The 13,360-nt window shown below is 33.8% G+C and overlaps 2 protein-coding genes across 4 annotated transcripts; one reads left to right on the top strand and one right to left on the bottom strand.

Moving 5' to 3' along the window:
• Positions 1–200: 200 nt before the first annotated feature.
• On the top strand, positions 201–9,515 carry g (adaptor-related protein complex 3, delta 1 subunit-like garnet). 3 transcript variants are annotated; one of them, XM_090179875.1, is made up of 30 exons: positions 201–418; positions 599–694; positions 1,018–1,098; positions 1,166–1,246; positions 1,330–1,437; positions 1,497–1,626; positions 1,895–2,034; positions 3,199–3,272; positions 3,683–3,732; positions 4,067–4,095; positions 4,383–4,431; positions 4,503–4,648; positions 4,779–4,927; positions 5,002–5,128; positions 5,194–5,297; positions 5,369–5,594; positions 5,661–5,806; positions 5,876–6,098; positions 6,161–6,236; positions 6,295–6,571; positions 6,640–6,754; positions 6,811–7,176; positions 7,238–7,423; positions 7,496–7,543; positions 7,606–7,743; positions 7,825–7,968; positions 8,045–8,130; positions 8,198–8,322; positions 8,385–8,467; positions 8,540–9,515. In XM_090179875.1, exons 1-30 carry the CDS (start codon positions 323–325, stop codon positions 8,666–8,668), a joined length of 3,828 nt encoding a protein of 1,275 aa, XP_090036001.1. In that variant the 5' UTR covers positions 201–322; the 3' UTR covers positions 8,669–9,515. The 3 variants fall into 3 exon arrangements, with proteins under 3 accessions (XP_090036001.1, XP_090036002.1, XP_090036000.1); XM_090179876.1 differs by having other exon boundaries at positions 4,046–4,095; positions 6,319–6,571; XM_090179874.1 differs by having other exon boundaries at positions 4,046–4,095.
• Positions 9,504–10,661, bottom strand: LOC149941261 (uncharacterized; the record flags this gene model as incomplete). Its single annotated transcript, XM_090179445.1, has 6 exons — positions 9,504–9,682; positions 9,741–9,769; positions 9,834–10,101; positions 10,179–10,374; positions 10,438–10,512; positions 10,610–10,661. Coding segments are annotated over 6 exons (696 nt in total), but the record flags the coding sequence as incomplete, so codon positions are not given.
• Positions 10,662–13,360: the final 2,699 nt, after the last annotated feature.

The raw sequence follows: 13,360 nt of genomic DNA, 5'->3' as shown, positions 1-13,360 counted from the left end.
GATGGCCATTTGAGGAAGACCACCAATCCCCCAACGGGTGGTCGGAATACTTCCGCCACGGGTGTCCCCACCCCTGTCCAAACGTATCCCCCCGTTGGCGTGGCCGTTACACATATCTCGCCCTGATTAATCAAACGAACGAGAGGACTGAATTGTCCCACACGTCACAATCGACTAAAAAAAATAAAAAAAAAACGTTGGCCATTTATTGCACGTCACGTGATGAACGCCGCCATGTCCGCGATGAAGAGGCTCAGAAAAAGTCATTAAACCCTTACAATAATAAAATTTTGTCATTATTTTACTAAATATACTTTAAATTATGGCTCTGAGAAAGGTTAAAGGGAATATCGAACGTATGTTCGACAAAAATCTAACTGATCTAGTCCGTGGAATAAGGAATAATAAAGAAAATGAGGTGAGGTGGATCAAGATTCTTCTCAATGATGATTTTGATGTTTCGGAAAGGCCTATTTACTAGTATAAGCTGTAGGGTAATCTAATACTAAATGGACCCCTTACCATCTCCAAGACATGACGAATTTAAATTTTGTGGTGGATAAACTTTAATTTTTCTTATTTTTATTTCAAAATGCAGGCCAAATATGTGGCTCAATGTATTGAAGAAATTAAAGAAGAGTTACGACAAGAGAACATTGCTGTCAAATCTAATGCAGTAGCCAAGTTAACATATGTAATTAGTTTATTTGTTCATTTAATGTCAAATTGCATAAAGAACGGCTTAGAACTCCTATACCTATATTTTCTGATGAGAGGACCCATAGATTGGTTGTGGTGGTTTAAAATGGTTAGCTTAGGCTAGTTTTAACTTTGAGATCCTTTTAACTACCCTCATCTAATATTGTGTCATTAAAAGAGGCAATTTTTAGGTGTTATTAAAAAAAATAATAATATGGAGATATATGTATATAAGATTTTCTGACTTGGTCACTTGAACTAGGTATTGCGCCCTCATTCTAAAATTTTTGTTATATAATGTTGATTTTCCACACAAAGCTCCAAATGTTGGGGTACGATATTAGCTGGGCTGCATTCAATATCATTGAAGTCATGAGCTCTACCAAATATACTTACAAAGTATGAAATTTTGTAGAAATATTATCTTAGGGCTGATTAAAAGTCCAAAAAAAATTTCTTGTTTTAGAGGATAGGCTATTTGGCAGCTTCTCAAAGTTTTCATGAAAACACAGAAGTACTGATGTTAACCACTAATATGATTAGGAAAGTAAGTAAAAAACTATATTATTTAAATTCAAATATGAATGTTAATAAATTTGTTCCTTTAACTTAAATCTGTTTGTGGTTTAGGATTTGAATAGCCAAAACTTGTATGATGCTGGAACTGCAATGAGTGGCTTAGCTTGCTTTGTTACTCCAGATCTGTCTAGGGATTTGGCTAACGACGTTATGACCCTTGTATAAAGAACATTATATGTGTAGATTAATATATTCTTACGTAAACTTGTTTAATTTAGCTAACCTCAACTAAACCATATCTACGCAAAAAAGCTGTTCTTTTAATGTATAAAATATTCCTCAAATTTCCTGATGCACTTAGGCCAGCATTTCCCAGGCTAAAAGAAAAACTTGAAGATCCAGATCCTGGTAAATTTTTTTTTATTGAGTTACTTTTTAAATTATAGAGTTGAAAGTGGGAAAATTACCAAGGCCTTTTTTTTCGGGAAATATTCAGTATTTTTTAAAAAAAAAGGTTTTCATTCCATGATTAACCTAATATTATTTGGCGCCGTTTTTGCCATAGGCTAGAATAAAAACCCGTCAAAAAAAAATCTATTTCAATTATTAATTTTCCACAACTTGGAGAATTTCCCGCAAATTTTTCCGGAAAATTAACAACTCTATTAAATAATAGGTGTCCAGTCTGCTGCTGTCAATGTCATCTGCGAATTAGCTAGGAAGAATCCTAAAAATTATTTGTCATTGGCCCCGATATTCTTTAAGTTAATGACCAGTTCCACTAATAACTGGATGCTCATCAAGATTATCAAATTGGTAAGCTTCACACTTTTTTAATTTAAGTAACCTTTATTTTTTATTTTACTAATATGTTTTAAGCAATTTTTCTTAGTGTTATTTTACAAAATTGGCCTACAGAATATTTAAAAAAGCATAGCTTTTGACTGCATTTGGTTGAATGATCATGAGAAAATCACGAAACATAACATGCTTTACTTTTTAAAATTCTATGGTGTGGCGTTTCTAAGTATGGAAACACTCATCATTCAGCGGTATTATAAATACTACTCACGCTATGTCAGTCTTATTTTATTTAGCAATTGTTCTTTGTTTCTTGCATGAAATTTGTTATAATACATGGTGAATGATGTACCGTGATCAAACTCAAATTATGGAAAATATTTCATGCTCGGAAGATAAAGAACTATATTTATGATTGTTGACTCACACCTTTCTCCAAGTTTCCATGAATGTAACAATTATGTTACGTAAATTTTAAAGTGTGTCACTGAGTAGTCGGGAAAAACTTTCTTTGGGTGTGAATTGAAGTTGAAAAAAGTGCTGTTTGTAAATGTCTTTCTCTATCCCACATATTTTCTTCCCTTTCTGTCTCGTTCTCCTCTGCAGTTTGCCGTTATGACCATTATCGAACCCAGGCTGGGTCGAAAGCTGAGTCAACCACTAATTAACATAATTCGAAGGTAATCTGTGCCACTCGAGTTTTCTTAACTGAAATCCAAACAAGACGAGGAAAAATATAGATGCAAAAATTATCTAATTGAAATTTGGTTTATTTAGATATTTACTGGGTACCCATAATGATATATGTATATATATCGGCTTTCTGGACTGTTAGAATGAATGTTTGTGCGTGTGGCATTTGTCTCTTTTCAATAACAGCTGCATTGCAATGCTCAAAAATCTTCTTTCTGCTTTTTTCTTTCGCATTTTTGAAGAGATACACTTTGTTTTTCTCATTATTTCACTTTAAAAAAATAATGTTAAATATATTAAAACTGTCATTCAAATAAGATACCCAAAAAAGTATTTACTCCTAAAACTGTGATAGCTACGTCACGCTTTACCATGCTTCACACCCTTATTATTTTTTAAGTTTTTAGATTTAGTCTTATTTCTGGATTTATGTTCACTGACCTTAATTTTATTCTTTCTTTAATTTTTACGATCACCTCTTTGCAGTTTGGTGCCTTGACCCCGCTAGAGCCTAGGCTGGGTAAAAAACTGATTGAGCCTCTAACTAATTTAATTCACAGGTAAAACTTTTTATTATCATATAGGCAAGTACCCACTGCATTAAGGATTTCTTTGAGGGAAAAATTTATTTAAATGGATTATAAGACCAAAAATAACCCAATTTGTAACTATGTACTCTAGAACTATCCAAAAATTGTACCTATATTTTTGCTTATATTTTATTTTTGCATATTTTTATAATTTTTGAGTGTATGTGCTGAGTACATGATTACATTTATTTGGCCCAGATTATTTTTTTAATGTTGAATCTATGTTTACAATGATTCAAAGCCTTTAATTTAAATATTATTTTAAATTAATCTAAAAAGGTATTAGGTGATTATTTCTGGGTGCCATCTATCCTTTTACAATATTTTTGGCTCTTAATTATTTTGGATAAATTTTCTTCTAATTTTTTCAATTTATTTAGCACTTCTGCTATGTCTCTTCTCTACGAATGCATAAACACAGTCATTGCAGGTATATATCGTCATTTATAGAGCATGTATTATCAGGGCTGCCGAGAAAGGGCCGCTGAGAACAGGCCTCTAGTAAAACCATAATTCTGGTCCCCATTAAAAACGTTAATAACTGGAGATAACTATACATTTTCAGGGGGAAGGGTACCTTTCTTTTTTAAGCCTGAGCCTCTCAGTCTGTCCCCAGTGGTTTGTACAAGCTTCCTCCTTTCTCGTAGGGCCTTCCATTGTTGTTAGATAATTTAATATTTATAAAATATTGCTGAATAATTTAATAATTAAGCATCATTTTAAAATTTTTTCTGTGATTACAGTCTTAATTTCTATATCTTCAGGGATGCCCAACCACTCCGCCTCAATTCAGGTACCTGGTTTTATTTAGGAGAGAATAAAAAAGTGACAAACCCATTTTTCATCTAATCTCTGCATGCTGGGAAAGGATGTTCGACAAATTAACATTTTTTGGTTCATTTGTTGTATTATTTTTTTATACTAAAACCCTTTTTACATGCAATTCTAAAGAGGATTCTGACGTTTATTAATGATAAGCCACTCTTTGACATATACTTCAATTAATATTCAACAGTATCCCGCTTTAGAGGCCAATTTATTGAGAGTATTTTGCTTTAAAATGTTTTTCATTATTCACAGCTTTGCGTTCAGAAACTCCGAATTCTTATTGAAGATTCAGATCAGAACTGTAATTATTACTCTTGTTATTTATTTTTAAGGTGTCGTTAAGAATTGTTATACTTTTGTTATTGTTTTTAGTAAAGTATCTTGGTTTGTTGGCTATGTCTAAAATTCTAAAGACCCATCCAAAAAGCGTTCAAGCCCACAAAGATCTAGTTTTACAGTGTTTAGATGATAAAGATGAATCTATTCGTTTAAGAGCTTTGGATCTGCTTTACGGAATGGTACATACCTCTATAATTATCTCTTTCCTTAACTCCTTTAATTATTGGCTTTAAAAGTCTCTTGATGACTTAGGCCTAAGGTGGTGCCTAGGGATTATTAAAGTGAATTTTCTTTTTCTCCATATTATAGGTCTCAAAGAAAAATTTGATGGAGATAGTCAAAAAGCTGATGGTTCACATGGACAAAGCTGAAGGGACTGTCTATAGGGACGAACTTCTGTCAAAGATAATTGACATATGTTCTCAAAATAATTACCAATTCATAACAAATTTTGAATGGTATTTAAAATTACTTTTTTTTATGAAAGACTTGAATATTCGTTATTAATATTTAATGTCAAAACTCACTATAGGTATGTCAGCATATTAGTAGAATTAACTCGTATAGAAGGAACGAAACATGGAACTATTGTGGCTTCTCAAATGTTAGATGTTGCCATACGAGTACAAGCCATTAGAGCTTTTGCTGTTTCGCAAATGGTAACTATTACTGTTGCTATGTTGCTACCATTAATATTTTCCTCAAATTAACGGTTTTGTCACAGGCTATTCTTTTGGAAAATGCTTACATGTTAGTAGGCAATGCAGAGAAGAATAGCATTTGTGAAGTTCTTTACGCAGCAGCTTGGATTTGCGGGGAGTTTTCAGAGTAAGGATAGATTAATTTAAATAGTTAAATCTTCTTTGTATTGAATCATTATATTGAATTTGTTATCCCAGTTTACTTAATGATCCAAGATCAACTTTGGATGCGATGCTTCAAGCCAGAGTTACTGTCTTACCTCCTCATATTCAGAGTGTTTTTGTTCAGAACATTGCCAAACTTTATTGCAAATTGGTGAAAAAATCGGAGGAGTCTGAAGTGGATACTGTGGAATTGGGTCAATTGTTAATAGAAAAACTTCCTGTCTTCGTTCAAAGTGCTGATTTGGAAGTTCAAGAAAGGGTAATTTCTTGATAGATGTATAATTATGTTGATATGTATAATGTACATTTTATCATCACATTGTAGGCATCCTGTATCTTACATTTGGTGAAACAGGTAGTCAAGCTTCAAGGTAAAGGGGCAAAAGTTAGTGAGGGTCTGGAATCTTTGTTTGCTGGCGAACTTAATCCAGTTGCCCCAAAAGCTCAGAAGAAAGTTCCTGTTCCTGAAGGGTAGGTGAAACATTGCTTATAGGATCAGATTTTGTTTATACAGCTACTACACATCCCTTTTTTTTGCAGTCTTGATTTAGATCAATGGATTAATGAACCTTTATCAGAATCTTCTGAGGAAGAGGATGTAGGCTTAGATATATTTATCAAAACTGACCATAGGATAATTCAACAAAGTGAGCAATACAAGAAGTATGAGCCAACTGAGGATGATATGGTTCGAATGAAGGAGGCTCGTAAAAGGGAGCAAGACAATAACCCTCACTATCTAAAATCCAATGTTAATGATAAAGTAATAACCATTTTCCTCCAAACTGAATACATATTTGTCTACAATACTTGCATATATAACAGGTTTTACAAAATCATGCCGATGTGGATAACATTCCAGTTGCGGAAATTGACTTATCAGTGCCATTACACATTCCTGGTAATAAAGCAATTATAAGCGTTTATAGAGGATGGTCTTTAATTATATTTTCATTAAGCCATTAATGATGGTATATACTCAGGCTTGATATCATCAGACAAGTATTTGAGAATAAGTCGTGAAGAAGCCAAGAGAAACACTAAAAAGAAAATTAAAAAGAAGAAACGGAAAGGCAAAGAAAAGGTGGTGACGGAGAGTGAAGAAGAGGAAATTGAACCTGCTCCTGTTACTATTTTGGTACCAGAGATGCCAGAAGGAGCTAAAATGTCGGACGAAGACAATGATGAAAGAAATCCTGATGATCCGCATAAAGCCTTAGATATTAATCTTGAAGAGTAAGAATAGTTCTCAATGACTTATTTCTGATATGAAGTTTCACACTATGCTTATTTTTCGTTTGTAGGCCATTAAGAGATGAAGAAATATTGCCCGTCAGGTTACATAGAGTTCCAGAACCAGCTGCTCCTTCAAATCAAAAGAAGAAATCTAATAAGGAAAATAAGGAGAGCAAAGAAAAGGTAATATTTGGTTTTTGGTTAGCCATTTCATTTGAAATACAATCCTTATTGTGTAGAAGGATAAAAGGCACAAGAAAAAAGAGTCTAGCAAACGTTCCAAGCACAGGGGTGTGAAAGATCTTTTAGGAAATAACACTTCAGAGCCAGTAGATGATGAGAATATCCAATCTGATATATTGTCATCGGAAACACCCAATGGTCCCAAAGCTAAAGAAGAGGATAATAAACTTGATGACATCGATTTCTGGCTGTCAAAAGATGTTAACAACAAAAAAGCTTCGGAAAATTTGTCGTTTCCTGTTGAGAATGATGCCAAAATCAAAAGTTCCGCTTCTAATCATAAACCACCGAGTCAATTAGAATTCGATGGTAAAATCAAGAGGCCCTCTTCAAGAAGTAGCAATGACGCAGCAAAATCTGATGTAAGGAATATGATTTTTAAATTTAAATGTGTATTTTAATATTAAAACGGTTTTCATACAGAAAAGCAAAAGTAAAAAGAAGGATAAAGATAAAAGGGAAAGGAGAAAGAAAGATCGTCAAAATTCTTTGCTTCTTGAAGAACCAGCCCGAGACAAGAATGATTATGAAGAGGCAGCCGGAATAACTACTCCTTCCAAAGAGCCCGGAACTAGCGTGACCCAAACACCCATGACTCCATCACTGCCCGTAAGTATTTAAATTTTATTGATTATATGGCCTCTGTTTTACAATTGAATCCTTAATGTTTTATTTTTAAAGCCTGCATCAAAATATCAACTATTAGCTGATGATGAATCAATCAGATTGGTAAATAATGATTTTTTTAACTTATAGGTGCTTTTAATCTGGCAATATTTTTCATTTTATAGACATATGAAACTCGGGTTCTACCAGGGCAGAGGCATCAAATTGTAGTTTCCATAGTTTTTAGCAACAAAAGCCCATCTCAGTTGAAAGAATTAGAATTAAATGTTCTAGATACACTCAATACCAAGTTAGTTAGAGGGGTATGACCAATTATAACTATTGTCTTGTTTGTGCAATATTCCTTTAAAAAATTGTTAATCTTGAAAACCATTTGCTTTTAGCAATCTAATTCTAATTCAATGGATGCTGTCAGGGTGCCATTCCAGTTACCTCCAGGGACGATAAACGAAGGCCAATTTGCATTCTCAACTCAAAGTATCATTATGCCTCAAAAACTAAGGGGTACTCTCACTTATATGAAAGAGGTAATATTTTATTAAAACCATACATATCTCCTTTTTATTTTATATTGTATTATGTATTTTTTTATACATTTGTCAGACTGAGAGTGGTTTAACTCATGAAAAGTTAGACTTTAAACTGAACCTTCCAGTGTCTTCCTATATGTTAGGAACTATGTACAAAAGGTAAACCTCAGATTTTTTTATACATTTGATTTAGGGAAATTGACAAGTTGATTCTCTTATTATGTAGGGATACATTTACAGAACTATTGAGTAGTGGTGAATTGTCCGCTAAAGATTTCTTCATATTAAATAATGTAGATCTTGAATTTTCACAAATCTTATCGAAAATATGTTTTCACTGCCACTTTACCGGTATGGTTTTTTTACTTTCTTTATCCCCTTAAAATATATATATATATATTTTTTTTTTTTAGTGGTAGAACAAGTAGGTCAGAGTGCCTCAATGTATAGTAGATCAATTCAAGAGGATCAAGTTTGTATATTAGTGAAACATGTTGTGAGTAGTATTTTAATTATGGTTGATGGTGGGCTTTTTATACCCAAGTACCAAGAATTATTGTGCTCTTAGGATGGTAATCGGTTAAGTGTGGATGGCAAGAGCACCAATTCTCAACTTCTCCCCAATTTATTGGATGAAATTAAAACATTATTCAACTCAACAACACCTACTACCCAGGAACAGAATTGGAACCCTTAGTCCACAATTTATATCATATTTAATTATAGTAAAATATAAAATGAACATAAACTTTTTTTATAATGAAAAATAGGCCAAGCAATTGCTTTAAATTATAGCTTTTTTGTTTCATGGAGATGGGAATAGAAAAAACAAGGTTATGGTTTAAGAGTTACAACTTTGAACAAAAACCAAGCTAAGAAAAATTTTTCTGTATAATTTAAATTTTTTAATATTAAAAAGTTAGTTAATATCTTTTTCAGATAGGGCAGTACAAAGTTACTGACCACCCAAACATCTGTAATTAAAATGGACTACCTGCTTTATTTTCCCTACATTCATACAAGCTTAATATATTAGAAACGTTTTTCTCAATTTTACTTTTTTTTGTTACTTCCAACTACAATTGGGGGAGGGGATAAAAATTGGGTCAAAGCTCATTATCAGGTGTGCAGATAATTTAAAATTCAGTGCTGAATTAGGTTTCTCTTGTTCAGTTATATACATACATGTTTATTAATTTTAGTTGTATAATTTTTTTTAACTTGATTGTTCCTTTGATATATAACGTTGCAAATGATATATTTTTAGTTTTAAATGACACATTTGATTGTGTGACTTAAAATTCTAAATTTACTGCCCGCCTAAATATAAGGACGGGTGTAGGGATTTTTTTTTCAGTTATACTGGTTACTTTGTTAATGTCTTTAAATGCATCCCAATTCTTGCCTAAGAATTAGTGAAAAGATAACAAAAACCTCCAATTTAAATGAATTAATGTGTCCAAGAAATTTATTCTTGTTAAATATGGGGGTATTAAAACTGTAAATATGTGAGAATAATTATTACAATTAAATGTAAAATGAAATTGTTTCCTTTTAATTTCAAATCCTACATTTCGATGCGTAAGGAATGTAAGTGGGTTATTTACAGTTTTGGTTATCAAATTAACTTTGATTTCATTTAACAAGAGGCCTGGTTTTTTCATCTTCACTACAAGATTGCTTTTGGTACGCTCTCACCTCTGACATGTACCTAAAATATGAAGGATTACAATAGGTTACCATAATAAACATAAGGCCAATGGTTATACCTCGACCAAGCGTCTTTGGGATCTTCTTCCTAAAGTTTTAAAATAAATTATCTTTCATATGGTGGAAAATGCTTAACATCTTTTAACACTTACAGGTTCCTGAGTTTTCTGTTTTTTAACCATGCCAGTCTTAAGAATTTTTCCTCCCCTTCTCTTACCCACCTGAGAAGAAAAGAAGTACCTAGACTGTTTAATATCGGGTCTCTGAGATAGTTTTGAACCACTGATCACTGAGATGGAGCCCGTAACGTTAAGGGCACTGGGTTTAGCTATAAAAAAATGGGAAAGTATAAGGGGGTGGTATCGTAATGATACCATGTGATTCTCATTTTCTGAGGAAGATCCCAATTGGGGTTTACACCTAAATTGAAATCAAAGCTAATACAATATTAATACATAAAAGTGTTAGAACTCATAAATCTGGGAAATATGACACACCAACTTACGAGGGAGTAAAAAGGTTTCTTTTGCTCTTCGTCGGTCTTTTCTACTTTAATACTGCTTGATGGTAACTCATTATGGTTAGTCTCATCAGTGTTACTTGGAGAATAGGTTTGACCTTGTTTGTTAGCTTCCTCCATACGCCTCTTAAATTGTTCCATAAAACTTCCATCATTCGCATACACATTTACACCTATTAAGTATTTAGATTAGTTAATTAATTAGATGATTAGAATTTTGTATAGACTATTGTGACCTAGACTAGCGTTGCTATTACTATCTTGATCGTTGTAAGACTCGTTTGGGGAATTTTGGGCTGAGGACTCACTACCTGACATATTAATAATAATAAGATAATAAGAGTTACTCCTCTTATATATGTGAATTTTTTCGTTATATTACTATTTTAATTATTTACAAATAACTACGTAAATATTGCAGGATCTTCACGTTAGCAGTCGAACTCAGTGTTGCCAATGTTCAAGATTCTAAAATACCACAGTTTCCGGCAAAAAAAGCACCCAATAGCCACACCCCCTCCCAAGGTTCCTAGAAATTAATTTACGCTAATATGCCCCCCTCCATTCCTGAATACTTTTCCATTTGATTGCTCAAGATTCGCTCCGAATCTGTCTCTGACGTCATAGATCTCGCCCCAATCGACTAGAGTAAAACAGCAAATAGAACATTCCATTATCATATTCCCGCGCTTTGTGGTTTTTCGTCTGCTGGTAATTTGAATTTTTTCGTCTTGTCGGTCATTTTGCCAAAAAATCTAAAAGGAACACGCAAAAATTTGCTCCGATCTCGATCTCGATCCGCTGATCTGTCGAAATCGGCAGATCGGTTTTGGGCATAGAAATCTCATAGGTAACTAGAATGCTGCCGTGTAACTGGCAAATGGACCAAACGCCGTGGCAGTCGATGGCCTATTATACGCAGTATTTTACGAACATTGGTCGATAGCCAGATCTCAGCCAATCAGAGCTCAAAGAGTGGTTCTGCCAAGAATTTAATGTCACCAGAGAGAATGACGTCACCTATCTCCCGCTATAGTAGCGGATCTAAGGAGGATTAATATCCTCCTTGGCGGAACCACTCTACGGCCTCTCATTGGCTGAAGGTTGAAGGCGAACTGGCGTCAAGCTCGGCCGTAGGCGGCAGCATTCTAGTTACCTATGAGATTTCTATGGTTTTGGGCGATCTCGGAGCACCCGAGAGCTGGAAATGGAACACGTGAAACTTGATCGGAGCTAATCCAAGCACGCAAATGGAACATAATATGCATTGAGTTGGGAATAATACTATCTAGAGCCCCAGTTCAAATTTTCCCCATAGGCTTTAACACAGCATTAGTGAAGATAGGAACGAAAATCATGGGAGGGTTATCAACTACGACAAAAGCCACCTATGAGCGAAAAATGCAACTATTTAAATGAAAATTTTTCGATGGCCCCTGCCGCCACCTATTAGCGACTTTGTGAATTATTATAATTTTAACTTTTGAATTGAAGAGGGAAAGCGATGCGTTTTTAAGAAAAATTTTGAAAACGCATTTTTTTAAATTAAAGTCATGTATATCTGAAAATTCTTTATTAACACAATAAAGGTTTCTTTTGTGAGTTCTTTACTATTTTGTAATAGATTTTGAGTGAAATTTTAAGCATAATGGGTAGGAAATGCGCAGTTTCGTCTTGCGAAAATAATGGAAGAAACAAAAACGTTTCTTGGCATAAGTAGGAGCAGCACTAATATTCGAAAAAAAAGAAGACATTTTTATTCTAAATTATTCAAAATTACAATAAGGTTTCCAGGTAAAGTGAATCCTTTGTTGCAAAAATGGCTCAAAGCCATTGGAAGATCAGACTGCGTTCCAAACGCAACAGATGCAGTTTGCGGTGATCATTTTACAGAGGAAGACTTCAGGAAAAGCACCACTTTTAAAATGCTTACAAACACCGCAACATCTTCACTTTTCTTAAATAGAAATTTTAGAGCTGGCATGGTACTATTTAAGAAGAAAATAAATTATTAGACCATTACTTAGATAACTTTTTACAGAAAACGTACAGTAGAAAGTTGGGCAGCGGAGTGGTTAGCTCTTTCACCTCGCAACAAGAGGAGCCGGGTCCGATCCCAGCTAGTGACACTGGGTGATAATCCGGAACCACTCCTTGTGCGTAAAGTTTGTAAGTTTTCTCCCCATTGGTTGAAGGGGTTTTCCCTCGAGATCTTCGGTTTCCCCTTCCCATATAAACTTGCTGAGGTTAACAGTAATAGTTAGTGTATATTCTTTATTATTTATATTCATTATTTATTTATTTATATTCATTATTATTTATTTATATTCATTATTTATTTATTTATATTCATTATTATTTATTTATATTCATTATTTATTTATTTAACCTCCTTATAAATGAGAACAAAAGTATATCCATCACTTTTACGAGAAAGGCCAACCCTGTAATGCACAATTACGTGATAAATGGGGCGAACGTTCCACGTACCACCAAGTTGAAAGATCTGGGAACAATTCTGGACTCGGGTCTCTACTTTAAGGAACAGGTGGCCAATGTAGTTGGAATTCTACGACTGGCGAAAGCTCTGCATTCTGTAAATTCGTTTAAAACTCTTTATATAAGCCTAGTCTAGTCTAAGCTTACCTACGACATTATTTCTTGGGGAGGCTGTGCTGTCTATCTTTTTACCAAAATCGAAAATGTACAAAAAAAGTTCATAGAACTGGCGCACACCCACTTCCTCAAGAAAGAACCTTACATTTATGATTATTTACTGAGGGGCTTGGGCATTGATACCATCCGTTTATACTGCGCTAAGAGAGAGATTGCCTTTTTATGGAACCTCCTTCGTACCTCTTGTCACTCTGACTTGTTGTCTTGCCTAAATTTTTATGTACCAAATTATAAAACCCGCCATATGTACACGTTCAGCGGTAAATCTAATAATTCACCACTTCGACGTATGCAAATCACATTTAATACCTATTGTTACCAAATTGATTTATTTTCCTGTAAATATACCGCTATTATGAAAATTACTTAAACATGTTCGACTGTCAATTTGTCTAAATGTTCCTTATTTGTTGTAAGTTGTAGTGTTCTACCTTGTTGGTCCTTTTGTACTGTTGTAGTTCACTGTAAATAAATTAATTTCAT

The sequence above is a fragment of the Leiobunum rupestre genome, chromosome 6 (assembly GCF_980474605.1).
Source record: "Leiobunum rupestre chromosome 6, qqLeiRupe1.1.hap1, whole genome shotgun sequence".
In the NCBI taxonomy this organism is placed as follows: Eukaryota; Metazoa; Arthropoda; class Arachnida; order Opiliones; family Sclerosomatidae; genus Leiobunum; species Leiobunum rupestre.
This window is presented reverse-complemented; position numbering and strand designations above follow the sequence as displayed.